The 27,841-nt window shown below is 43.6% G+C and overlaps 1 protein-coding gene across 2 annotated transcripts; it reads right to left on the bottom strand.

Annotated features, from left to right (window-relative positions):
- Positions 1–600: 600 nt before the first annotated feature.
- On the bottom strand, positions 601–27,841 carry ssp3 (short spindle 3). Of its 2 annotated transcripts, XM_069037405.1 has the most exons (11): positions 27,619–27,841; positions 27,377–27,561; positions 23,950–27,021; positions 23,374–23,897; positions 23,190–23,322; positions 20,728–20,855; positions 6,930–7,095; positions 6,685–6,876; positions 5,675–5,875; positions 992–1,162; positions 601–943 (listed from the first exon to the last, which is right to left on the bottom strand). In XM_069037405.1, exons 1-11 carry the CDS (start codon positions 27,707–27,709, stop codon positions 866–868), a joined length of 4,941 nt encoding a protein of 1,646 aa, XP_068893506.1. In that variant the 5' UTR covers positions 27,710–27,841; the 3' UTR covers positions 601–865. The 2 variants fall into 2 exon arrangements, with proteins under 2 accessions (XP_068893506.1, XP_068893505.1); XM_069037404.1 differs by having other exon boundaries at positions 27,377–27,841.

The following is a 27,841-nucleotide window of genomic DNA, read 5'->3' as shown; positions in this document are numbered from 1 at the left end:
GGAAGGAAATGATAAATGTGGGTATTTAAGCGGCCCCGCTTTTATTCCTCACTATTTCAGTTATTTACGGTTAGCGCCACTTGACTTTATGTCGCACATGCGTTTGAAGTGTAAACTCGAACGGATACGAGCTCTCAACTTAATTGGAGTTTTTTTTCCAATTGGAATTTTTTTGGATTTCACACGATCGACTTAAAAGCACACATCCGGGCGAGGAGAGCCATTTAAAAGCTGAAATTTATCGACGACGGTCGCGATATCGCCTCGACAAAGCCCGAGCTTAATAAGCTTCGAAGGTGAGCAGACGGCGAAAAGTAGGCGGCGGGGGCTAAATCGGGGGCCCCGTTTGTGTCACCTTCCGCCGCGGGCTTTCAGGGCCCCGGGACATATTTCACCCGACCGTAATCGGTGTTTTGGGCCCGGCAAGGCTGCACGGAGGACAGTGGGGAGCTCTAGATTAACACGAGCACTTAGCACTAAGAGCGTGGGGGACGCGACCTCCCCCACAACACGACACTTCTCAAGGGGAAGACGCAGAAAACCCGGAGGATCTCGAGGGAAGTGGCTATTGATTATTATTACTCGTATCAATGAAATCCATCCTTTTAGTCTCTTTTATTATATAGAAAAGCTACAGTTTACCTAAAAATATAATGTACCATGATCACATAATAATCTCAAAAATACAATCACATCGAAACGAAGCGAAGCTACTCTTGGTTTAAGTGCATTACAAATCAGTACACTGTTAGACGTAATAAATGGAAAAATATTAATGCGCCCCCGCGTCGAGGCTGGTTAGTTTATTATTTCTAGTGACCAATGGAATTGACAGTACACTTAAAAAAATAAATTGCACAACGGTTTAAGTGTGGCTTTTGCTCAGCAACTTGACCAGGCGGTGCTGTTGTCCTGTCGCCGATTTCCTAAAGTCCTCGAGGATCTGGAGGAAATACGTTAGAAAGACGAAACCACCAGCGACTCTACTCACGTTGTAGGACAGTTCCTGCTTGAGTATAGCTGTGGTGTGCTCGTTGCCGACGCAGCAAGCCAACAACGTCGGATAGAGCACGTTGGAGAGCGTCTCCACCGAAAAATAGGGGAACGGCAGAGAGCAGAGCTGTTGGAGGACTGATGGAGGCTGTCCACTCACCAACAACATCTGGAATTAGAAACCTTGTTTACCTTATCCACCGCCAAATTTTCCAATTAGACAACAAGCTCGAGAGTAAACTTGCAAATTGTCGCGTCTCGCGGACTACGAGATCTGCTAATGAAATTGTGCCGTTGAGTGGAGGTTCAGTATTAAAATACACCCGAAGAACTAAATCAAATATTGACAGGAAAACTCCTTGAAGATAATTTAAATCAGAATGGAAGCATTCGTAACTTTATAATTACCTAACACTTAATTAGCGCCAGGAATTCTAATTTGAAGAGGTATCGGGACTCCGGAGGAACAAAGGAAAAAGGGAAAGACAAAGAAACAATCGGCTAAAGGGAAAATTTCAATATTTAAAACGAATCAAAATTTTTGAAAAGTAACTCAACTCGAGATTAAAAAAAACCTGTATGATTATTTCCTTCATGTGTCTAGCAACCAATTGCGTGACAAATATTGACCAATCAAAACGAGAAAACAAAAAATAACCCGATAAAATTTCTCTAAAATGCACACTGTGCAATAATCGGATAAAAAATGTCGGTACCTGATTTTTTTTAAATTATTTTGAATAAAAAGGATTGGAAATAATGCGTTTGTTTTCATTCTATTCAGGAAATAATCAGCCGTACAACCCTCGTGCAAAATTTTAATATCGGCAAATTTTTTGCTAATGAACGAAAACATCCATAAATGAGGTCAGAAGACCAATTATTATCAAATACTCGACTTCGTCTCGTGCTCTTATTTGATAATAATTGGTCTTCTGACCTCATTTATGGATGTTTTCGTTCATTAGCAAAAAATAATCCGATAAAAATTTTTGCACTTGGGATATAATGTGATAAAAAGACAATTACCGGGTGATTTTAAATGATTGTGACTTTTTTTCATAGGTTGGTAATATTATTGTTGGTTATTCTGCTTTTTAATGTGATAGTTGACATAAACATAGGCGTCCTCGCCTATTTAACACAATTTATTAATACATAAAATGTCAAAATGACGTACGTACGCCAATGTGTCGATTAAGGTATCAAGTTTGCCAAAATAATTCATGAAAAATGTTCCCAACTTAAGAAATAAAAGTTACAATCATTTAAAATCACCCGGTAGAACCATTTTCTTGTAATGTAACGAGCGTTCAAAAAAATGTGTCGTCAAGCAGGCCGTGGTTTTCTATCTAGTGCACAAGAACAAACCGTCTTTTTAGTTTGTTAATTCACCATTTTCTTTTTTGACAGGTGATGACGTTAACGGAAACAAAATCAAAACACAAAATCACGTGACCACCATTTTTTCACCACAGTTTTCTGATGTCATTTCATTTGTTAATTTTCTACAAAAAGTGGCTCAACCGAGCATTTTTGAACTATTTTTTTAAAACTTTTCTACAATAGAGGTTCTCATTGCCAGAAAAAAAAATACGGATATTTAATTTCATAATACTTTCACAAGATGGACCCTTGTTTTCTTTTCTTTTTTTTTTTCCTTAAAAAGTATTACTTTGTGATTACACTCGGCTAATTTCGTAAACCACAGTTCAAACTCGAAATATTTTTAAAACTTGACAATCCATGCATCAAACTCTCGTTTACAAGTGCGCCATCTGTTATCCGGCATACTGGTATGAAGTTAGGTCAGGTTTTCTTCATCACCACTATTATTATTTTCACTTTTCAATATTAAATTTGTGTGGGACAGTACGGATAAAAATAAAATATTTAATCTTTTTTCGGCCACCGCCGCCAACGCAAGCAAACTCGTCTGCGTTGTCAAACCGCCTCCACGTCGCCCAATTTTTTTTCCCATGATTTCTTCAACACTTTTTTGCCATTCCCACTTTCGTTTTTCAAAACGTTCGTAATTCATTCATTACGACATTTTTGCGGGACGACCGCAAGTCCCACATTCGACGCTAATTAGTCAGGTAATAAATCCACCCGTACCTGTAAATAACGCGTTCACCGATTTAATGCCCCGATATCATCATTAGCGATAACCGTTTGCGTGCCCCGACTTACCTGTTAGCTTTTCCGCGCGCCATTTAATTCCACTTCCGGTCACACGGACCGGACACGTGTTTCCAACACAGGTGACCCTCGACGAGGGCGAGAAATTTTCCGTTTCCATGCGTACTGTTTCAAGCTCCGCTCACTACGTATCAAACGTCGTACAGTGAAGACACAGAGGGGGTCTGAGACGACTCCCTTGAGCAGCGCCACGCCGCAAAAACCGAATCCGAGTGAATTTTGATCATTTATTTACGTTTTTGTGCAGACGAGGTCGCCGCCAACCGAAGACAATTCCCGAATCATCCCGTCCCATTTAAAAATAGTCCATTTTCCTTCGCCCGTCTGTTTTTTCTCCGCCGTGGGTGCGATTGGCCCAGAAAGCGTCTCTGCATTCCTGCGGTCGTTCGGTCTCGCCGGCCGCCGTCATTAAGATAGCGCGGGCGCCATTGGAGCTGCCGCGAAAAACACCAACAGCCCAGATTGATGTTGTTTCTCTTCTTCTTTCTCCGCTTCTTATCGTTGCACGTCTGCGGAGCGCCGTTTCGGTACCACACCCCGAGGCGACGTCGCCGGTCGCTGTCCTTAATCGAGATGATCCGTGCGATATTGCAGGAATCGACGCGCACAACGGCGATGGTCATCCCTATTCGGCGGCGGCGATTATTAAATTACGGCACGCGATCCGGCATTTTGCTGCGCATTATTTCACATCGGACGCCATTGATGGTATTAGCGTTTTAAAGCCGGCGGCGGCGGCATCGACGCGAAATGTTAAATTTCTAATTTATATGGAAATTAGCGGGCGACGATGCTCAACTAAAACAACAAAAAACCATGTCGCCGTTTATCGCGACATTAGTTTATTAATCGCGATATTCCGGTCGATGGTCCAATAAAAACGACAATTGCAACGCTTTCCGTTGCTTGAATAATGAAACGGTACAATCGATCAGTGAACAACAGCAGAAGAATTACGTGAAAACGGTCGGCAGGGAAATCAGAACGCCATCAGAGCTGGATATTGTCAATTTGAAAGAAGTGTCTAAGCTTTGGCACCTGTTCTCCCAGGAATTAATTATATTAGGTATATACAGGGTGCAGAATTAAACATGGCACATAATATTTATGTCACGCGAATCTACGTTGAATACCAAACAAAAAATTCTACTTTGATCTTAGATGAATAGTTTTTAAATTATGATTGATTACATATTATCAAAATACACATTAATGACAATCCTTGTTACTTTCTGACTATACTCGGGTTCAAAAAAATCTCTCTAGCTTAGTTGCAATGTTGCAAGATCTTCAAAATTTATGAACAGCAAAGACTTTGCATAGATATGTACATATTTCTTCATTGAAGCAAATTTCCAAGTTTGACTGTTAATAACTCCCTCAGCAAAACGTTAACAGTAAATTGGTACTAGAGTTTTTTGCTTGTACTTCAACATAGAATCACGTGATATAAATATTATGCGCCATTTGTAATACACCCTGTATAAACAAGTGAAAAAATACAGGGTGTTTCTGAAATAAGTGCGTTAATTTTAACTGGTAATAGAACTCATCAAAAGGAACAACTTTTCTCTCTGCCATTTTGGCGAAAAACGTTGCGTAACGGCTTAAAAAACTAGGAAAGATTTTCCTAAAACCGTTCATATCTCCAAAACTAAGCTACCTAAAAACGTGAAACAACCAGATTCTTACGAAGTGGATTTTTTGCTATACGGGTAGATTTATTTGAATTTCGATTTCGGCGTTAAAACACGTTTTGTGGATGAAAATGGATGTTTTTTTCATATTAGCGCTGATCTCAATTAGCAATTGCAGTATTTAGTGGCGTAGGGCTATTTTAGTGAAAAATCTCACCAATTTTTTTTTGGAATTAAACATCGTTTTTCGGCAAAATGGTAGATAGAAAAGTTGTTCTTTTTGACCGAGTTCTATTACCAGTTAAAATTAACACACGTGTTTCAGAAGCACCCTGTATAAAAATATGTAGGGTAATTAAAAAAATATTTTTGGTATGTTACTAAATAATAGACATTTAGAAATAAATAGAGATGAAGATTTGACCCTTGAAAATCACCTTTATTTCGTCTTTTAACCTAATTAAATTTTTAGAAAATTTTAACAAATATTTTCCGATGATATTTCCCACTGTATAGATCGTAGTGTGTGACAACAATTCTCCCTAAATGCAACGCTACGACACCCTCTATATTGCGTTTTTGTTTTTCTTTTTTAACGAAGGTAAAAGGACCTGACGGTACTTTAACCTGGAAACCAGATTAGATCAGTTCGATTTGAAAACGGTGGCGGCCAAACCGCCGCCCATTTTTCGTCGAGCCACAATTCCCGACCTCGCCGCCCCACGCGAGCCGCCCCTTCCCGTTATCGAACACGCATCAGTAAAGTATTCACACTTCCTAATAGACCGCAATTTGGGTCACGATTGATTTATGGATCTAACGCCGCAACCAAAACGACTGACCTGATTCTCGTTGTTCTCGACGGCGAAATATCCGGTGACGGCGATCACTTCGTGCAGCAGGTACTGATGGGCGGCCGCCTCCCCGCCGCCGACGTCCTTTCCGTTGGTCTTGGGCGTCGTCGTCGGAAGGGCGCAGCACCAGATCAGGTGGCTTGCGATGTGGCGGAACTGCAACGATATACCCTCGGCGCCGAGGACTTCCTGCACAAAAAAAAAATCAATCGATCAATCAATCAGTCTTTCGGACCGGTGGGAAAATTGAATTGCGGTTATTGTGTGTCTTGGTTTGGCCCAACAGTCGGTTTGTTAGTTACGGCCCGGGTCTCTGGAGGATAGTCGTGCTTTGCGGGGCACACGCTCGCTCCCGTGGGGGTTAATCAAGAGCGGCGGGACCGCCAATGAACACATATCAATCTCACGCGTGGAGGTTGGGTCATCTGTACAAACTGTGGGAGTCGAGGGGCAGAAAATGCAAATCGTGGAGTTTCGTCGAATGGGAATCGGTTATGTCCTCAAAGAAAAAATAATTTTTCGGCAAATCTGAGTCGGTCCCGACAATTTGAACTTTTCTTTTAAAAACCAATCGAAACTTTTCAATTTGGCGTCGTTCCCCCGTGCGGGAGACCATCCCCCCGCTAAAACCCAAGTTGCTTCCGAGTTACCGAAACAAGACGCAGTAATAACGGAGAAGTTAAACAAACAATATCGATAATAATCTCGCCTAAAACCCGCCGCGATATGAAAATTACATCATTGTTGACACAACAAAAGAAACAAGACGGGTTTAATTAGAGGATACAGGACCGAGCAAACACGGAAGCCTTTGTGCGTTCCCGTCTCCTGTCTCTGCCCCAGAGACCTCCCACAAAATTAACTTCAAACCCGGTACAAAGCTAATTTCCAATTGGAAGCAAACTGATTCAATTAAACCGCGCTCGGCGGCGGCGTATCATCTACGGCAAACACGGCCGGAGCCCGTCTGTAAACAGGCGACCGCCCCCGGTACCGACCTGGAACTTGATCAGGTCCAGTTCGGCGATCCTGTGCAAGAGCTTGAAGGTGGCGGCGGCCAAGCCGAGGCATGGGGCGGGGATGACCGGCGGCGACTGGCCCTCAACCCGCGGCGACGAATCCGGCGGCAGCAGCGTGCCGTACAGCATGGAGACGGCGCCCAGCAGCTCGGTGCCGTGCAGGGTGCTCACCTGCGACCAAAACTCTTCGGTGACGGTGCCACCGAAAACGCGACGAAAGTTACCAAGTGCGTGGGGTCCGACTCCTCGGGACAGTGGTCGGCCAACGCCGCCAGGAACTCCAGGGCGGCGAGGAGGAAGGCGCAGGCTGGGGGGACGTCGTGGACGGGGCCTCTCACGGCCAAGCAGCACTGAGCTAGTTGCTCGACGGTGCCGACGCACACGCAAAAGCTGCAAAAAAATATATAGAGGGGCATGTGTTTCGGATGGATAGTGTCACGGGTAAGAGCGGCGCTAAGAGGCTGCAGATGACACATCTAATGTGATTATGGGGTGGGTTGGAGCGGCATGTGCCAAGGCTCCCACACATGCCGACATAACTTATACACCTTATCAGATTAGAACGGTCATTGCGAGATGGCTAGTTAACGAGACAGATGTGACTGGGTAACACATATGCTCGGGTAGCTCTTCGGGGCCATTCTTCTGGTGAGAAGGATCAGCAGGTAGCTCGTCCTACCTGGTCGGCTTAATGAAGACATTACAAGATTTTTTACTGACACAAAAAAATGAGAAAACTGAGGGTAACACACATTAAAACCGAATAAAGAAAGAATTAATGGGAGTGTGTGGAGCATGGAGTTAAAATAAAATAAATAATTTATGCCCGAAAATCAGGCCAGATCCGTTTATTTTTACTGTGAAATTTTCCACTGCTATTTTTTTTCCATAAGTTTCTTTTTAATTGTTTATTACCGCACGGCGTGCGGTAAAGTTAGTCATTACCTGTCTGAAATGAGTAGGACAAATAAAATGGTGAATTTTTTGAAAATCAAAGACGTACAATATTTTTCCTTAATTTCATTGATCAAAGGGTGCAGCTTTTATTAGAATTCGGATGATCAAATTCTATGTATTGTATATTTTTATGTTTATGTTTAATTGTTTTTTAATTAATTATTACATTTTTACATTTTTTAGTTTTATTTACTTTTAAGCTACTTATAATTTGGTCAAGACTGGAAGCTTTAAATAAATAATTTTCAACTGACAATTTTTTAAATATGTACTTTTTTCTACGATCGTGAAAAAAGTGAGTGCTCATTGCATTGTTTTTAGTGGAAAAACTACCTCTTAATTGCATTAGTGCAATAAAGACTTTATTGCACGCATCTGTCAACGGTCTGTCTACGATCGTGCAAAAAGTGAGTGTTTATTGCATTTTTCACACACGACGCACAGGACTGAATTGTTGTTTACTGTTGTTTTTTTCTCGTTTTTTTGTTCGATCGTTGAAAAAATGTTGTATGCAACACGTGCCTGCGCCTGCGGCTCTTGGTACAATTTTCACGTCGCGTGCAATAATCATTCACTTTTTGCACTTGTTGCATAAATAACTATATCTACTTGTAAAATTGTTCTTGCAATTAATTTCTAGTCCGATTTTAATTTTTCGACGTGAAACTTCTCTGAAACTCTCATCGTTTTGGAACACCACCAAAATATTTTATTATTTTGAAACTCTTGTAGATACTGTGGGTGTTTCCCCTACCTTCGAAAAAGTTTTTAATTTATTTCAATTTAATTATTCAAGTCACGCACAATGCAAACGCACTTCCTGATTGTACGAACGAGTACAAACTAATCTAAAATCAGAAGTTGTAAACTTCGAAATTATCAAGCAAACAAAATTAAAAAAAAAAAGAGTGTGTGCTTAAGACCGCACGACAGAAGTGAAAACTTCTATAACGCTCCTAATTGATTTTGACTCCCGAGATTTTAGCTTGCTGCGAACTCCACGGGAATAAAATGTAGTAAGCTTATCAGTTTCTGCTTTGCTTTGTATTTAATACCACATTGGTTTTGCCATCTCGAAAATAAAATGAAATATGTATTCTGGATCTGGTCAGTACAATCTTGAAACGCTTTAATCCCTAGATTCCAGTCAGAACTGTTGAATAAATACGCCTGGGACTAAATCAACCGGATCCAGTTTCGGCTGGGTGGGCAGCCAGCTTATGTCATGTGATATTTTCCTTCGCAGAGTCACGTCTCCAGCTTGAAAAACTATCGCAAGAAGAAAGAAGAAAAACTGGCAAACTAGTCGGATCCCCGCACTTCCGCGTCGGGCGCGCATCACGCACACGTGTCATCTCCCAGAGCTGTCGGTAACGAGAGCTCCGTCATAGCCGGATCGGCTCCGGGACCCTCTGTACAAACACCGGAGGGGAAGGGCACGCCAGATTTGGAAAAAGCCACTGCCCCGTCATCCGCACCCCCGCGACATCCTCCACCTCCCCTCCGGTGGGAATCCGGACGTGGTGGTTGCACTTGTCGGCGGACGAGAACTACCGAATCAGGTGTTTGTTCAGACGGTCCGATCTGATAAGCACTTGCATCGGCACCGATGAATAAACCCCCGACACCGATCCGAGGGGCACCCGGCCCCATTCGATAAGTTAATAGCGAAGTTGGTCCGCTCCGGGTTTATGAGCTACTTCGGTGACAGGTCAAGCGTGCTCTAGTGGCTTTTCCTAGATTCAAATGCTGTTCTAGATTGTTTGTGTTGCCCTCACGGGGCCATATTGAGCTCGCTCTATTTGCATGTTTCTCCAACTGCCGGCACGGTGCAGCGAATTAATTACTTGCTTCAAAAAACTTATTCGATCACCGACGCCGGAGTTTCAGCAAATCTCATTCTACTTTCTCGAGAACGTTCTTTGCACAAAGAAATGTCATGCACGAATGCCTAGACCACATTAAAAAAATATATAAAAAATACACAGTGATAAATTGAATAACAAAACAAATCTTGTGGGTGGTGTGCTAGAAATACTTCTTTCATAATAATAAAGAGATGTGAAAGGAATATAAGAAGGTATGAAAGGAATCTTCCGATTAGTGGTAGCAAACGTTACAGTTACAACAACGCAAATTTTTAATGCAATATAAAAAATTTCACTTGGAAAAAAATGGAATTTCAAAATGGCTGACAAAAACTATTGGAGCTAAGGTTTTTTGAAACAAAGATTTAAAAAATTGCAACATATTTATGCACATGTAGGAGTAGATATGAAACCCAGCTATTTAATACATACATGTATATGTAATTACTTATATTATAAACAAGATTGGTCCCTGAAGAGAACCTTGAGGTACACCATTAAAGTAGGCAGGATTAAATGATTATCTGACACAAAATCGAAAGAGAAATGACGAGGAGAATGGAAGGTAAAAACTGATTGTCCACCAAGTTCGAGGAATTGTTGGAACTTGTTTTTCGCAATTTCTCTCAGGACTCTCAAAATCGACCAAAACATTTTTCTTTTCACCGAACCTCGGACCGAGCCCGCAGTAAAACCGCCGCCACCTGTCCCAATTTCATTAGCACCCCATTCTCTTAGGGCCACCCTTGTAAAAATTGATCGACACAATCACGCCGCCGCTCCGGATCAGCATCCTGATTAATGAAGTGGATTTGATCGTGATTAGAAAAACGCCGCCCAGAATAATACGAAGCGACGGGAGCGTCAGTGCCAAGACCGTAAACGTCAACTCATCGTGAGCAGAACCGACCCCAACTCGTATCGCCGCCCCTTCGCACTTCCCTTTTTATTATTTTTTAATCATCGCCCGGTCGAATCGTTACAGATTAATTTATTCCGTTTGTTCTCGGACCGTTCGTCGAACGGTCATTACGACGTCGAGCCGGGGGGCGGCGGTGGTGGAAAAAAAATGTCCACGCCAGTTTTGCCCCGTTTCCCGACGGGATCAAGGAGGCACTTCGTTCGTCTCTCGTAACGGAGAAGAGTTGTTGCAACAACGGCACCAACAACGGGAGGGCATCTCGAGGGGACGCCTGTCACATCCAGTGCAGTCCTGCGTGATGTTTCTATTGATAAGGACTTCCTCCCCCGACATTCTACACCCAAATACGTTCGATAATAGCTCGTATTTGTTACAAATCGAATAATAAACGCGTGCCTGGAAAGCAAATAATGCATCCGACGTTGAGGCACTCCAGAAATCCAGTTACTGGAGCGCGGTACGGAGCGCAAACACCGTTACGTATCCATAATAGTGCACGGTTCGAATAATTGATAGTCGAGTTGAATATTTCATGTATCGGGACGTTAAGCTCGCGGAGTTAAAAAAGTCGGATTTTTCCCCGTTTAATATTTCAACGTCCAAGTCAAACAGTAATTTTCCATTTTGCATATTCTCTTCGGCTTTCTCCATTTCCCGAACGTACTCCAATTTAATTTTTCAACATTTTTAAGGCAATACACGAAAAATTATCTTTATAATTGGGTTCGGCTGTTTGATGTTTTCATTTTGCCATGTAAACTCGAGAGCAAGGATTCTTGGGCGGAACGATGGGAAGAGAAAGCTCGCCTCTCGTGAAATTGCTGTGGATCTGTGCAAACAGGCGGTATTTGAACAGTTTTAGGAATTCAGGCTACTCCGTAATTATATTTGGATTTCAGCCAGATACTTTTTCGGTTTTCGCTTTGTGCACATTTCAATTAGGCAAAATAAAATCATCTCGGCATAGGCGGGGGGAGCAAGAAGGCATTGCACGGTCCCGCCGCCGACGCAAAAAATCCATCCAGCGCAAATGTGTGTTCCGTGTACTCAAAAAAGCTTAATATTTTAAAAAGATACCGGACCGACTCTCCGAAGAGCCTTTTTCATAACTGAAAACACCAATTTCCTCTCCAGACGTAATTATTATAATCAAGCCCGCATCAACTCCAAATTAGGATTTAGCAACCCTTTTCGGCCCTTCGGACCTCGCCGCGATCCGTTCGTCGGCGCCGTGATTCGGTTCATTACTTTTTAATTTCTGTCAATTAAGACTTTCCTCTGTTGGCTTTAACTTTATGCAGAAAACACTCTTTTCGTGCCGGAACGAACGCTTGTTTGATCTAGAGACGGAAGACGGTATATTTCGAGAGATGCGAGCAAATTTAATTAGAATCGACGGGGAAAAAACCCTCCCAATGTAAATTAATTAAGGACAAAGTCCTCGCGCTGTTAATATTTCCCTGCAATTTTTATCAGAGAAGATAATGCCAGTTTCAATATGACTTTTTGTTTGGTCTTGCGGATTGGGACCGGACGCCGTTTTCCAAATTAAACACGGAACGTCGGGGTATTTTAGCGCTTTTCGTTGCGATTTTTACACTTCCCACACCCGGACTTCACCCCTTTCACCTCCTGTCGCCACAAATCAACATTTACAACCAATTTTCGACTGACATCGATCCGCATGCATATAAAAATTGTATGCAACCGAAGAGGATTGGGTCCAAGGGGCGTCCTTGTCTTGCACCTGCTTCTGTTCCAAGTCGCGCCCTGTCTCTCCATTATGCTAACTACCCTCGTGGTATGTGCCCTTTCAGATATTCGATTAAGCCATTATGTTCATGACTCTCACTCAGAATGCACAATCTATAAGCACGCTCTCCTTATCCTCCAAGAAATTTCCCACAGCTTGAAAGCTGCATTTTTTAAATTATCTTTTCCATAAAATCTTTCTTCTTTCTTTTTTGTTACTCCTTAAATCGGTTTACACCTGTTGACCAATCTACATAAAATAAGAATAATAAATTTGACTACCATACACCGGTGACACAGCATTCAGGCCAGATTCATCTACCCTCATGCATTTCTTTACATGTTTTACAAAGATGTATTATTATTATTTTAGCACCATTGCCTCTTGGCACCAACTCAACCCTTCCCTTCCCGATGTTTTCTTTTCTTTTCCGCGCCATCTTGTCATTCTTCCTTTTCCCCATTTGCTTTTGCGTTTTCTTTCCTCCTGGCTGAAATTTTTGTATGCGGCGAACATATCGATTTTGACGTTTGGTTGAAAAACAAGATGCGGCTGTCCGCCCCCGCGCGATAAAATTCGGTTATTAATGATCGGGTTCTTTTGAAATTTCACAACGGCGGCGAGGCTCACCCGTCCGATGGCGGCGTCCAGATAAACCCATGATACGGTGGTTGGGTATTTTCGTGCATGCACGCATGTAACGGGGGCGGCCCCGTTATGAATAATTAATACGATCAAGTGAGGCGGCGGAATGAGCGGCGGCGTTACCTCCCGTTTCAGCGGGGCAAGAACCGATGCACGCTCTCCCCGTATGGGGATGTTGATGCCTTCCTCGTTATTGATATTCCACCCTGACGTCCCGCTGAATTATTTATCGTTGCACGTACGTCGTCGGTGTCGAAAGAAAAAAGTAAAAAAGAGAGTAGTGGTTCTCGTTTGAGTAAAATTTGTTTTCGGATTAGCGAGCTTTCGGTGTGTGTGTGTTGTGAAGGCAACACGAGAAGAGAGGAACCACCCCTCTTGACCGTATGGCCGCGAAATGAGCAATACGCGGCCCTCTTCTGTTTATGCACATGTATACGGGGGACCAAGGTGCGTCGAGGGGGAGCCCCGTTCGCCCACTGTGACATGTGCAAACAATGATAATCCCCGATTATTTTAGTTTGATAGCCGGAGATGGGTGTCCAACGATCATGACGATGAAGTCTCAATCGAACGAACCGCGTTTCGTTCTATTATGTCGTTATTGTAATTTAATTCGTTCGTAAATGCGTCCAGGACGACCACCCGGATCAGATGTGGCATCATTTCCGATTCGTGCACCGACTTAATTCGATTATTAAGTGGTGAGGCGCATTAAATCTTAATAAGGACGGGAACATAATCAAGGACGGGAGAGAGATGCCGGATGAAAATTCGAACCCACACAATCGTCACTAATTAAGTCGGAATTAAGGAAATCCACAAACGGAGGCACCAAATGGCCAATTTTATTCCGAACACGAGGAAAATTTTCTTTCAACTTATTCAGTGCCTATCTGAGTCAGTTGTACATGTCAATATCGCCCTGAATCAATCATTCCTGGACGATCCTCGCGTCGATCCGTCGATTAGTACCGCGGATTCCATTCCGACCACGGAGGATCTAGCGTGCGCCGACTCCGAAAAATGACAAAAACTTACTTTTGCCGCCGCAAATTACGATCTCATGTTCTTAAGAACGGAAAAATATCAAAGATGTCGGAAGAAAAATCGATTTAGTGCCAATTTGACGACAAAAAGTCGGTGAAGGTGTTTGGGGTATTCTTCTGACCACAAACTATTAAGCCATTTGAAATTATTGTTCGTCTAAAACGAAGAGCGCCTAACACTTGAAAATTGGCATTGGTTTTTCTAATCGTCCATGCATTAAAAAGGACTCCGAATGATGGATTTCCAAGAGGACGACGAATTAAACGTCAAGTTTTCAACCCATTTCGTAATAACTTCCACAGCTTCTTGTTGTCGCTTCAGCCACCCCCGTCCTCCCAAACCGTCAACGTGAATTCTTCGCGCACGAATAAATCAGGTCTCTGTTAATCTTCAATTCCGGATTGTTGTCGGTGCGGTTATTTCTGGTGGCACCCATCACGAATTGACACCTATAGAATCCTCCTGTTTTGCGTACCGGTTTCCTCCGGATTAAACCTTTAATCCCTTCGAGAGCGCGATACTCGACGGAGCCACCCACGTACGACTGTCGACGTGTCGCGACAAGAACCAGAAAGAAAAATCCGGGCGTGGGTCGACTGTCGTGCCACCGAAGTATGAATAAATATTTCCTCTATCTTTTGACAGCGACCGTCCATAATTCCTTAAAAGTTGATTATCCCGTCACGCTTCGCTTAATGACGGTACAAATGACAATTTCGGCAAATCTAATCTGTTCTTCTCGGAGCGTCCGGTCGTTCCGCGAATCCATCTCCTCTATCTCGCGATATTGTTCATCCTCCGACCATTAAGACGCGGACCTGGGGACCGGACTCCCATAATGTTCGAGCCGACGCGTTCGAATTACGACCCCGCCATTAAAAATCTATTACAGACGGATGGATACCCTAAATTAAATAGGACAAATCCGTACCCCGGCGGCTTGTCTGTTTGCGTATAATGTCCGTGGAGGACCAACCCCCGGCCGTCCAATAATAATGACTATCAAATATTAAGTAGCCGTGTCGGATGAGAGGGCCGGTGACAGGCCAGACAGACATACGCGCCCTTATCTGCTCATCTGCACATCTGTCGACCTGCCACCCCGCCGGACGTTCCGGAGAGGGTGTCGTGAACGTCGTCGTCGAAGTGGCGGACTCCGCAGCCACCCTGTCACGTAATGCGGATGAATGGGTGCGGTCCGGCGACGCTAATCGAATTCATAACGCGTATCGCACTTGGCACCCGCACCCATTAGCAGATTACTTGGGGGAGTGCGCCTCGTCTTCCTCGACGCCGGCGTGCATGTGTGGTTGGCGCGGAGAAAAATTCACGAATTAGACCGACACAAAAAAAAGGACAGTTGCACCCGGAGAAACAAATTCCGCGATAAATCCACGGGCGAAGGATAAATCTGGGATCTGAATTTTCTCCGGATTGTCGCGACGTGTGCGGTTTTAGCGTCGGCATCATTCTAAGCCCATTTTAAAATTCCGCCCCCAAACATTATCACAACCCGGAGGGTTCTCCAAAGCCCGTAATGCGGCTAAGGGGTGCTTCTCGCCCCTTTTGTCATGATTACGCGCTTGCACTTGCACTCTCTATACCCGGCAATCATTCACTCGATACTGTGATTATTGTTATTGCCCCCCACTAGCTCGCATATGCCTTTAAATTCTGACTCGCCCTCGCCTCCCATCGATCCGAATCAGTTGCACATGTCAAAGTCGCCCCGAATCAATCCATTCCTGGACGATCCTGGCGTCGATTCGTCGATTAGTGCCGCGGATTCAATTCTGACCACGAATGTTCTAGCGTGCGCCGATCCCGAAAAATTACAAAAACTTACTTTTTTCGGCGCAAATTGCAATCGCGTCTCCTCAAGAACGGAAAAATATCAAAACAGTTTCGAGTTTTTCGATTCTTCGGCAGTTTTCGGCCAGTTCCACCAACCTTCCAGGTGTTAAACGAATTAAAACTGAAACATGTCTGGGCCGAGTTGCACGTCTCAAGTTTCAATTAACGGTGTGATCCACGTTAAGATTCCTATTAAAAGTTGGCGCTCGGGATTAGCTGAATGTTTGCGTTGTTAAAGTTTGTGTATCAGCTAAGACTTCGTTAACTGGCAGTGTGTACGTTACATTTTAAAGCGAATCAGCTTCGAATCCCGTTATTATAAATAGGTACATTTTAATTATCGCCGTGTACACACGCGTCCCGTTCGGACGAGTCGAGGGGCGGCGAAGGAGGCGGATGAAGAACGATCGGATCGGAACGGTGAAGAACGGGGAACTCGTCGAGTACCTACCGTGTGCAAGTCGAAAATCAAAGCCGACAGAACTTTCCCATGCATTAAAGACGGGGCGGATTGGTTGAAAAACAAGCGAGGAACTCACGAAGACCTAATAATAAATTCAAGACGCAAGAGTAGTTGAAGCTTTCATCGGGTTCTGCGTAGTCCACTCGAAAGCCTCGATGGGTTCTGAGAAATGCGCTTCGGTTTATTTAGTAATCGAGATCGCGGTAATCGGCTGATGACCCGGCGACGGCTTTGCCTCAAATTAAAAGGAGGATGGGCGAAAGGGCCACCTCCGTGACCCGGTGAAGCAGTTGTGGTCTAAGACAAAAAAAAAAGGCGAGAAGAAGCGTTTGCTTTTCAAATTAAAGAAACAACACAATAATTGATGCTTCAGTGATAAAATCACGATAGTGAAGAACGGCGGTCCGAGATAGCGAAAAAAGACGATAAAAATAGAATAGATCAGGGTCGGAATATGGAAAATTTTAATATCAATTGTTTGGTGGGAAAAGCGACCCTGGTGACAAAAACCGCCGGTTCAATAAACAAACTTAGCCGGCTGCACCTTGTGTGGTACAACTTGACCGGAGTTTGCTCCACTTGGGTTAATTTGTTAAACGTCGCTCAGCCGACCCGGAGCTTAAGCCCTCCTCGGTCCGGAGCCCCCGGACGTCGGTAACCTGATCGAACAGCAAAGAAACGCCTGTCGCAGACAATCGGCCTCCGTCCGTCCCTCCTTCTGTTTACACAAATTGTGTTTGTGTTGCACTCCACACAAGAAACCGACTGTTCCTTTGTCGGGGTGTCCCGCTATTGTCTTTGGTCCCGAAAGTCAAAACCCCCGTTTTCGTCGCGACCTCCAAAACCGAACGACATTCCCTGGATTAGAGGGCGCGGACCGGTGCTAATTCGTCTAAATAAAGTCGTCAGGATCGGACGTGACGTGAATTCGAAGGAGGGTTTTGTTAAATCGGTGGCGGAGCGAATGGGGTTGCCACGGATTTAGTAGCCGGCCCGACATATGGGTCACTTTAAAACGCATGCATCAAATTTAAATGAACTGCCATTGTCGGCGCTCTATGTAAATTCGGGGACTTTTTTTTCACGATCGATTTGCGAAATTGGCTGAGGGTTTTATGGAAAAATGTTGCAGTGCGACGCCCCCGACGGGTGTTGCACGTGATTTGTTCCGGGCGTCGCCGACGTCGCTAATTCCGCCGTACAAGGAAGCATTTAGCTCGCCGACTTTTCCCTTCGCAAAACAAATATTGCGACTGAAAATTAAACCGCGAAACGCGTATGCCCGGAGTGTTGGACTACCGAGTGTTGGACGAATTAATCCAAGTTTCATAATAAAATAGAAGCGAACAACACAAATAAGTTTTTACATTCTTTCACGTTCGAATACTGTCAAATTTACATAACCTAGTGGACATTTGTGAGAATTGTAAAACCTTCCTGGTCAAGAGGTTTGACAACCGGACCGTTCTAAAGACGCCAAATTCGATTGATATTGACACGGACGCATTAATTTTTTTCGCATTCTTGGAATTGTTTTTTCTGTACAGTGAATGATTTTTCATATGATTTGGGAACAAATACTGATAAATATGTGAAGAATTTATGTAAGAAAGCGTGAGACAATTTCTGTAATGTAATATTGAACGTGAAAATAACCGTTTGAACATTTTTCTTCCAAGTCAAAAAATGATTTGGGTTATTAGGGAAAATAAAATTTTAAAGTTTTTGTCCAATTACATATATCGGGCCTTTAAATAAATATATATTTAGAGTAGGCGGAGCCGACATTCTAATTCTGTTAACAGTGTAAAGTAATTTTTGTAAGTAACCAATTATTCTCCGGAGTTACACAGGATACATAGTCAGCTTTTTCCCAATTTCATATTGTTATATTCCGTGGACGGGGGAATAGGGAGAATGTACTACAAAAATTAAAAATATTTTCTAACCTAATTTTATTTCGTTAAAATGTCAGACGTTCCTTGTGTCATTTTCTACGCTGGAAAAATGTTGCAAACAATTGAATTTCCATAGGTTGCTCTAAATATAAATTTATTTGAAGGCCCGTTATTTTATTTTATCATAAGACCCAATCCTCTAGAATGCTATGATTTTTTTTAAATGTAGGTTGGCAGTAAAAGCGACATCGGCATTTTACATCTGACAGTTACAGGTTATATCATTTTAACAAATACAAAAATTTGATTTGAGCGAAATTGTTCTACGTAAGGAATACGGCCATTTTTCAATTTTACACCGTTTTGAAAGTAACTTTCACTTAGCATTAAATTCCGTAAAAGTGATTCTGTCAAAATTGAATAGGTTATACAGGGTCATTATAAATGATTGTTCCATCGTAGTTGGCGTTCAAAACCTACACAAATTTTGGATGTGCCGCCAGCCTTGAAACGTTAGACAAACTAGCAGACAGATTTCCACTACCGCCAGCAGCGCCACCAATCGACGATACTAGTCTCACACATGTTATGAAGCTTGCGGCACATTCAACTACGTCACCAACGCCTACTGCGATGAGACAATCATTTATAGTGACCCTGTACAAAGTGTTGATTGTGGTATCGTAGGGTGTTTGGATCGGAAAAAATTGTTTGCCACCTTTTGACGATAAGGTCCGGTACTACAACTAGACCAAACACGACCTCCAAGCCGCTTGCAGTGGCAAGTGTCGAATATCATTTCTGTCATTCACTGCCTGTTGTCAATATTCAAAATTTCGCAAGGATGTGAAATGACACCTCGGGTTTACCCAACGAAAACTAGTCAAACATTTTATTATTTTATTATTCTAAGGAGTTGGATTGGCTCTAAAAACCATTACAAACTGAGTTAGTTAATTTTTTTTTATTATAGCTACCTGGTCATTTGGCAGTACTTGATAGTTGGTATCACTTTTCTAGTATGCGTCAAAATTCAAAACACTTCAATCATTTTGGAACACTTTGTATTATTAAGTACTCATCAATGCCAACATAAATTTAAAAAAATATATTTCATAGCCTTGATAAAAGTGTTTGACCATATGTTCTTGAAACCAACCAGACCACTAAACAAATTGTTGATAACAGTCAATACCTAAACTAGAATCTCCAAAGCAAAAATAAAAATATTCGTAACACAGCAAGATTACTCATTTACTGAGGTAAAAACCGAAAGAATTACAAAATCAATTACAGTGACCGTGATATAATAGTTTTTGTAAAATCAGCGCAAAACATCGTGTTTTTAGAATAAAGTTTTTTCGCTCTGCGGCCGAGAGAAAGAGAATTAAATTTTTAGTTAGTTTTACACGACTCCAAAAGACAGGTGTTTACGTGATTTACGCTAAAATTTTGTGAAAATGGCGCGTTTATTTTCGAATAGTGAAGACATAGATATTGTGTAGTGTATGGTGAAGCGTGCGAGAGTGCTCCTCGAGCCCAGAGAATTTCCGTGCAACTTCTTCTTGCGGGGGTACATGAAGAATTTCGATCCCAATTGATACAACTGAAGTTTTAAGAAAACGGGTGGAAATGCTGCCACAACAATTCGCAACAACAGAAGTATGTATGTTGGAAAGAGTGGAAGAATCATTTCTTCGGCGCCTTGATTATGGTATTGACGATAATGGCGGTCACTTTGAATAATGATTAGTGATTACTGATTACTCTGATTACTTTACGAGAATTTTTACAGATTAATACATTACTTTTGGGAGACATTTTGTCATTATCTTAGGTATGGGTGATTCATTAGGGTCAGTTTAAAATATTATATTAATAAAATTGTTTTCATTTAATATCTACCATATGATTTTCTTTTTTCTCTTCCACCCTTATCATTATAGGTCACAGCAACGGGGGCAGCAATTAGCCGCTGTACTTAAGTTCACAAGAAACAAGTGAAAGTTTTGTTGCATTTGTTTTTTGTTTTTCGCTTATCGGAATCGTCGAAGCAAGTAATCCCCATAGGCGGGTAACGAAATTTATGCCAAATCTTTTGATAATTTTAACTGGATAACTTCAAGGTTTAGGAAAAAAATATATTTAGGTACATATATTGTTGCTATTAACGAGTTCTATTACCACTTAAAATTAATGTATTAATTTCTGAGACACGTTGTATCAATATTTTCTTCCTGATGAGAATGTTCGTTGGTATCATTATTCATTACATATTCATTAGTTGAATGTTTTTTTTTAAACGATTAAAAAAGATATCTCTTATCGAAGACCTTCTTTCCATCCATCCGACCCTACCGAGGCAAAACCTTTAGTGTGATTTTTAGTTTTCAAGGCGTTCATTAAAAAACCAGCAACGAATTTTTCATTTACTAAAAATAATCAAGGATTGGTCCACACGATGTTTTTTTTTTAATTATTTAGACACGATCGTCATCCAAAACGTTTCAAACGCTTTGCCAAAATGTTAGTTGCTGGGTGAACAAAACAAATTACACTTTGCTACCGCCTCAGAAATGATTCCACAAATTTACTTAACAATAATCGAAACTCACCTGACAATATCTTGGAGTCTGTGCGCCGGCACCGTCTTCGGCGCGTTCCTCAACACCGTGGCCAGGAGCTGCATCAGCGCCCCACACAAATTATCCGATGGCGGCACATCCTCCGAATTCCCCAAGCTCTGCAACAACGAAACGGCCCGATAAAAAACCAACCGAGACGAGCACGACCCCGCCATTTTTCGACTTTTATGCGGCCCGATCTGATTAAATTTGAGAATGTCCGCCCGGGCATTATTCAATTTTCCGATTTTATCGGCCATGTAAAAAACGTAAAAGTCCCCGGAATTGAATGTCCGGCGGTCCATTTGCCGATTTGTTCAATTCAATTACGCCTAATATGCATTCCCGTACGTATATACGAATATGAGGCGTACCCTTTTCCTTTTCGGCATGCATGGACGATTCTTTATTTGCTCCGAGACCGAAGAACCGAGGAGAGCGTATCTTTTTTTATTGGCGCCGATGCACACGAAATCCTATCGGTCGGTCCGCCGTGATCGAGGTTTTTCCCTTTATGTTTTTCAATTCGCGAAATGTATCGGATGGCGGCCGTTTAATTTTAAAACGGCCCCGGAGATAGCACGGCTCGAGAGAATCGATCACATTAACGTCACATTTAACAATTTAAATCGGAATCGGATCGCGGCGCGTCAAACGACGGCTCCGGAGCCTGTCCGGAGCCTTGACGTTCCTCCGGAGACGGTCCGGATTATCAAAAAACAATTAATAATACAAGAGAAAGGTACGGCACTGGGGCGAGACCTCGATCGATAACGCAAAAAGGCAAAAATCGATCAGAACGCATTACCTAATCTTGACAAGTGGACACTTGTAACTAATGAAGTTTATTCTTTCAGTTCATATTTTCTGAAATAAATAGATAACTCTTGTATTAACAAGTCGTGAAATATTCCAAGAAATACACAACCAAGACTCGATCTCTATAGGTATGTTATTCTTGCTATCGGACAGACAGCATCTAAAATACAAACACTTTTTGAAAACAATAACGATGGCAAGCATTTAACGTGCGCTTAAAACAACTCAACAAAATATTCTTTTTGTTAAATATTTTGAAAATAATTCTTTGTTAGTGATATCCTGCATCTCTATCTACATTTTAGTCTTGTCCAATAGCGAACAAGCAGACGAAAGTCACGTGATTTTATTACTGCACAGCCTAAGTGAACCGAGTGTAGAAAAATATATTCCAACTGCTAACTCAGAACGAAGCGAAACCACTCTTTTAAGAAACGTAAAATTTGTAAAAAGAAATATAATTTATGAGTGAAAAATCAGTTCAACGACCAATTAATGTTTGAGAAATCATCACGCCGAATACTCCACGTGCTGGCAAATTCTTCAATATTTTTCCATCATTGTGAAGAATATTGAAATATTTAGATGAGTATGTTTGGTTGTCCATTTAGTGAAAAATGCTAATTTGTAGTGTTTAACAAGTTGTAGTAATTCCAGCCAAAAAAATGTTGTAAATTACTCAACCTTGTCCAATTATGTCACAACTTTTTACATAACAACAAATCTTATTTCTCTGTTCCAGTTGGTCGGAAGAAATGCAAAAATTATTCGACTTTACCGACCGCAAAATAGCTTCTAAGATTACTGTCGGACATTTTATTACTTTCAACTTGTCCAATTAAATTCCTATTTTCCATCAGTACAGCGTCCATCAACCGTTTAATTTACTCCTGGCAACAGGTTAAATTTTGTACCATTAAATAGCAAACATGCAGCGCAAAAACCGCGCGCCGCTCGACCGTTTTTCCATGTACCAACGTAAAAAAAAATGACCCGCTCAAACCGCAATCCATTTTTGTCCTCTCGCCGCTCGGAATTTATTCCCCGTCCTTTTCGCCGCGAAAGAGGGAAAAAATTCCAATCTGATATTAAATTATGAACACACACACGCGCGCGCAAAAAAGGGACGCCTGAAAAGGATTTTTTTCTCTCGTCGCTGTCGAAAACCCTCCGCCGCTCGTCGGGTTGATATTAATTCAGGGCGTGCATTCCCGTTTTATGGGCGACTCGGTCGGCGGTGGCGGATAGAGAGCCTCTCACGGCACGACGCCTAAAAGCTCCGCGCTAATGCACCCTCTTCTGGCCCTCCAACGCCTCCCTTCCGTCGCACGCGACTCTCGCACTTCTCGTCGGTCCGCGTGCGACGCATTTTCCGAAGTCTCCGCCGCCGACCGGGTAAATACCGTCGACGGCCAAGAGAAGACCGCCACGATGGCAAACCCGCCGCCAGGGGCCGCCAAATCGCGGATAAAGTTCCGCTCCCACGCGCCCACCGAACCAACAGATGCGTGGCGACATCTTGTCAACGAAATGTACACGGGACGCAGAGTGCTTCGTCGAAGCGCCATCTCATGTGGTCCACTAAAACCCACTCCTACCGAAGATATCTGCACATCGACTGTCATTTTTTTTACCTGCAACCTGGTGTTGAGGAAATCGATGGCGGGGGTGAGACGATTGGACAAGATGACGTACTCGCAATTGGCGGTGCCGCTTCCCGACCCCTTGCACGCTATTTGCCACAAGTTGCAACAAATGATCAAAGTCCTGGAACAAAACAATGATTATTTCCGTCTCGACTGGACTAAAACTCCATACTTGAGCGATATCGATGTGTTGGTCGCGTCTTGTCCCATACTCAGCAACTTCCCCAAAACGGTGAACCCCCCGACGTTCTGGAACACGATTAGATCGCTGTCGGACCCCTTGCTCAGCAATCTGGTGAGCTCGTTGAGAATCCTATCCAACTGACTAGAACTCGCGGGAGACAACCCTTGACTAGCTTGATTCGTGATACTCCCGATGGTGTTGATGCTCCTGTTGAGACTCCTCTTGTTGGCACAGTCCACGCTGTGCGGCTTGTACGACGTTTCGTACTCCGCCCCTTTCATCACCATCCTCTGTCGAATTTTCTTGCAACGTTTCCTGTGAGTCCTGCTGCGTTCCCTCGCCGCCAAATCTTTGGGATCTTCTTTATCGACCGGGGCGTCCACGATTTGTTTCAGATTGTACTGCTCGAGTTCGTTGCTGGTCAGAGCCGTCGAACCTGGATTCGCTTGCTTGACCGCCTCCTGGTGAGCCCTGCCGCGAAGGTGACTCATCAAGTACACCTCTGATTTAATCTGAAAACAACGACTCACAAAACTGTCACGAGACCCCAACGACTCGACTCACCAGTGTGTTGCAGACCGTGCAGAACTTCTGCGTGGGATAAGGAGTACTGTTGGGCGCCTGGTTGTCGTCGTTGTGACACCTGTGAATCGACAACTCCAACGCCTTTTGCCTGATCTGTTCCATGTTCTCATCGTGGCGCCTCTTCGACTCCTCCTGCTTCTGCTCGATCCTCTTCTGCAACTCCTGCGTGGAGGCCAACTGTTGGGCGTGCAGCGCCGACAGTCTCTCCTCCCTGTCCCTCGCCTTCTCCCTCGCCAACTCCTGGCGCTCTCTCTCCCTCTGTTGCTGTTGCTGCCCTATCCTCTCGTCTCTCTGCCTCCTCTCGTCCTTCAGACGGTCCAACCTCTCCTTCCGCTCTCGCTCGAGGGCTTTTCTTCGCTCCTCCACCGCCGCCTCTTTGGCCGCCTTCTCCTCGAGCTTCTTCCTCCTGTCCTCCTTCATGCACTGGATGCGGCCGCGCTGTTCGCGACATGACTGCAAGAAGTCGTGGCGCTTGTTCTGCGCCTCCAGCTCGTTAATAAAAGCGATCTCCCTCAATTTCTCCTCCTCGTCGTGGGCTTTCTTTACGATGTCTTTGATGTATCTGCGCCGATTCTGCGTGGCCTTCTGCATCCGGGACTCCATGCGCTTTCGCTTGTCCTCGATCAGCTGAAGCTTCGCAGCTTTGACGTCTTCGACTCGACACAACAAGGCGTGCAGCTTCTGCGCTTTCTCCTGTTGGAGGTCTTGGCGTCGCTGCTGGGCCCGCGCTTGCTTCACCTGGTACTTCCTCAGAGCTTCGGCCAGGCTGATTTTGCGCGCAGGATTGGACAGCTTCTGGTGGAGCTCGAGAGCGCGGCCCGGATGTCTGGCGTTCAGGTCTTCCAGAGCTGCCAGCGTGTCGATCCGATCGCTCCAAGACATCTCGGCCAGCATCGGCTCGTACCTCGCTTCCAAAGACATGGAGTAGTCGTCCTCGTTGGTGGGCTCGATTTGGACGTCTTCACCGTCGCCTTGCCACTCGCCGTCGGTCTCGGTGCCGTCCGTTTCTGTGTCCACTTCAATCTCCAAACACTTTAACTGTTCTATCTCTTTGGTCAAGCGGTCCTCCTCGTCCGAGAGTTGCTTCGCTTTCTCTCTGTGCTCCTCTTCGCTGGCGCAATCTTCTTGCAAATCTTTGAATTTCGCTTCGTCGTCGGTCTCCGAATCGATGTCCGACACTTTCATTCGTCGCTCTTGTGCGCTTTTCTTGATGTGGAGATTGGTTTTGTTCTTTTCTAGGACGGAGTTTTTCGACACTGTCATCTTGCTCAGAGTCGTGTGAGACCTCTTCAGCGGCATTTTACCTTGATCTTTCAACGACTTGAACGTATTCAAATTTTCTTTCACGCTTTTCTCTATACATTTCGGTGTCTTGACACCTTCGTTATTCTCCGGTAGCAGCGCCAGAGCTGGCAGACTCGCCGTGGCGCTCACCTGATGAAATCTTGTGGCCCAAGTCAGAGCCGTGTCAGATCGTCTAGACTTGTTAGTGTTGTTCTTGAACCTGGACCTACACTTGACAGTCAACCAACCGTCAGAATGTTGATTGTCGCTCTTGGTATTGTCGTTGTTGAGCGTTTCCGACGAACTGGCGATGCTGTTGCTCGAGTTGGTCACGATGATGTTCTCAGTGCTTTTGCCTTGATTCACCAGAGTCTCGACCGAACTGGCGTACTCGTTCAGCGAGTTCGCCTTGTTCAAATGCTCTCTCGTCAGAGTAGTCTTGCTCTTCGCCAAAACAGGTTCAGGTTTGATCTGCTTATTCGACGCGTACCTACTAGGCTGACTGTCAAACCTGGATGACAGTCTAGGCTTCTGATATCCTCCCAATTTGACACTCTTCATGTCTCCCACCGTCTTGCTCCGTGCTAAACCGGTCCTGATCGGGTTGACACTCGAAGTCCTAACACTGCCGACAGGTTTGACCGGTCTGACCGGCGGTTTCACAACAGTTCTGACCTCCACTTTAGGCTTCGCCGTGGGGACAGCTTTAGCAGAGAAGCTTTTGGTCAAAGCTGTCGAATACGCCGGTCTCGTAGTTGTTGCCGGTTTGGTAACTTTGCTGGGTTCGACTTTAGTTGTTTTATTACATATCGTCGAGTTCTTCTTTTCGATTTCTTCAGTCTGAGATTCTTGATTCACTTTGACAACAGCTTGCTTCTTCACTGGAGGCAACTTGGGGAACTCTTCGGTGTTGGTGCTCTTTTCGACCGTCTGAGTTTGCGAATCTTGAGTCGAAGATTCGGAATTTATTTCTTCAACCGGTTTCTCTTGACTTACATCTTCAGTACTTTTCTTCAACTGGCTCTTAGGTTTATTGGTATCAACTTTAGGCTTGACCTGCTTTAACGTGTCTTTTTTCAACACAGTCGGCGTTTGTTTCACCTCCCTCGTCTTAATAATAGGCGGTTTTGGCTTCGCTTCCGAAACCTTCACGCTTTCCCCCACTTTTCTCTTAGTGAGCGGCGACTTGACCGCTTTCGCTTGTTCAACTTTTTCCTCCGTCTCTGTCTGACTTTCAACTGTCTTAGTATCAATTTTTTCCTCTTCAATCTCTGTGCAAGTCTGCGTGTCCACATTCTCTTTAGTTTCTGAAGTTTTCAACTCCACATTGTCGTCAATTTCAGATTTCTTCTCCTCCACTTCGGTCGGCTTTTTCTGCGGTGGAGACATCTCTATCACCTTTCCCTCGATTATCGGCTGTTCTATCGAAGGAAGGGGGCTGGTGGGGGCCGACGCAGAACTTTTCAATTTACCCGACAGGATTCTAGGGCTGACTTTTCCCGACACGTTAGGGCTGTTGCGCCCGGAACCCACATTAGGGCTAGATTTTCCGGAGCGATTGCTACTTTTTGACAAGTTGGTCTTGCAGATGTCCCACGTCAGAGACGTGGGTCTTTGCAACAGGGGAGTATTCTCATAGTCCCATTTCAAACGAAACCAATCCGCTAATGCGTTAAAATCTCTTAAATAATTCTCTAAAACTAGTAATACTTCTTGGCATTCAGTAATACTTTCATGAGTTTCAACAGTATTGTAGATTTCAGCAATCTGGAATTAATTATTCGACGTTATTTGCAAATATGTCACTTTTTGTGACTAGATCACACAGTTGTAGCTCCATTTAACAAATCAAACACAAAAAAAAAGGAGATTTCAAATTGTAAAAAATTGACAGCACTTCTTGGGCCAAAATTTAGAAAACTCAAATAAAACTCTCCCTGAAAGAATCTTGGATGGAACCTTTGAAAATGTTTTAAACAGAAAATCTTCTTAAATTATGACAACACGTCAAAAACAAAATGTTTGTGAAGCGCCCCCTACTTGACATTTACCATGCACAGCCCTCTTGTCTAATTTTTTTATTTAAATGGACCAACAACTACAGTCACCGCTATCCACATACAGATCTTTGTAAATTTCCGAAAAGGAGGGCCCAATATCGCGCCCGCAGCTCAGATCGCTTGTCCCTTCCTGTAGATGCAGACCGGACCCTGGCCCCAGTCCGGACTCTAACGCCCATGTTCAATTTGACATTTTGCGGCGTCTCCGAAGTCCTCGGTGGGCACGGGGGTTTCCGCGACACTTTTCCTGAAAAGGATCGTTGCAAAATGTCCGTTCCTTTGTTTGTACAAGTTGACTCATTACCAAAACTGTCATTGAACGGCGAAATGTTGAAAGTGAGGAGATTTCTCGCCTCACGTCCTTGTTCTTGCACTAACAATCGTACCTGTTCCATATCTTTGTTTTTGCACTCATTTACTGCTGGTTATCGGAGATTTTTATATCACATTTGATTGATGTTTGAATTTTTGACAGTTATTTGACGGTTTTCACAACAACCGCCATATTGTTTGCAACAGCTGATTCT

Source organism: Tenebrio molitor, chromosome 2 (assembly GCF_963966145.1).
Source record: "Tenebrio molitor chromosome 2, icTenMoli1.1, whole genome shotgun sequence".
Taxonomy (NCBI): Eukaryota; Metazoa; Arthropoda; class Insecta; order Coleoptera; family Tenebrionidae; genus Tenebrio; species Tenebrio molitor.
This window is presented reverse-complemented; position numbering and strand designations above follow the sequence as displayed.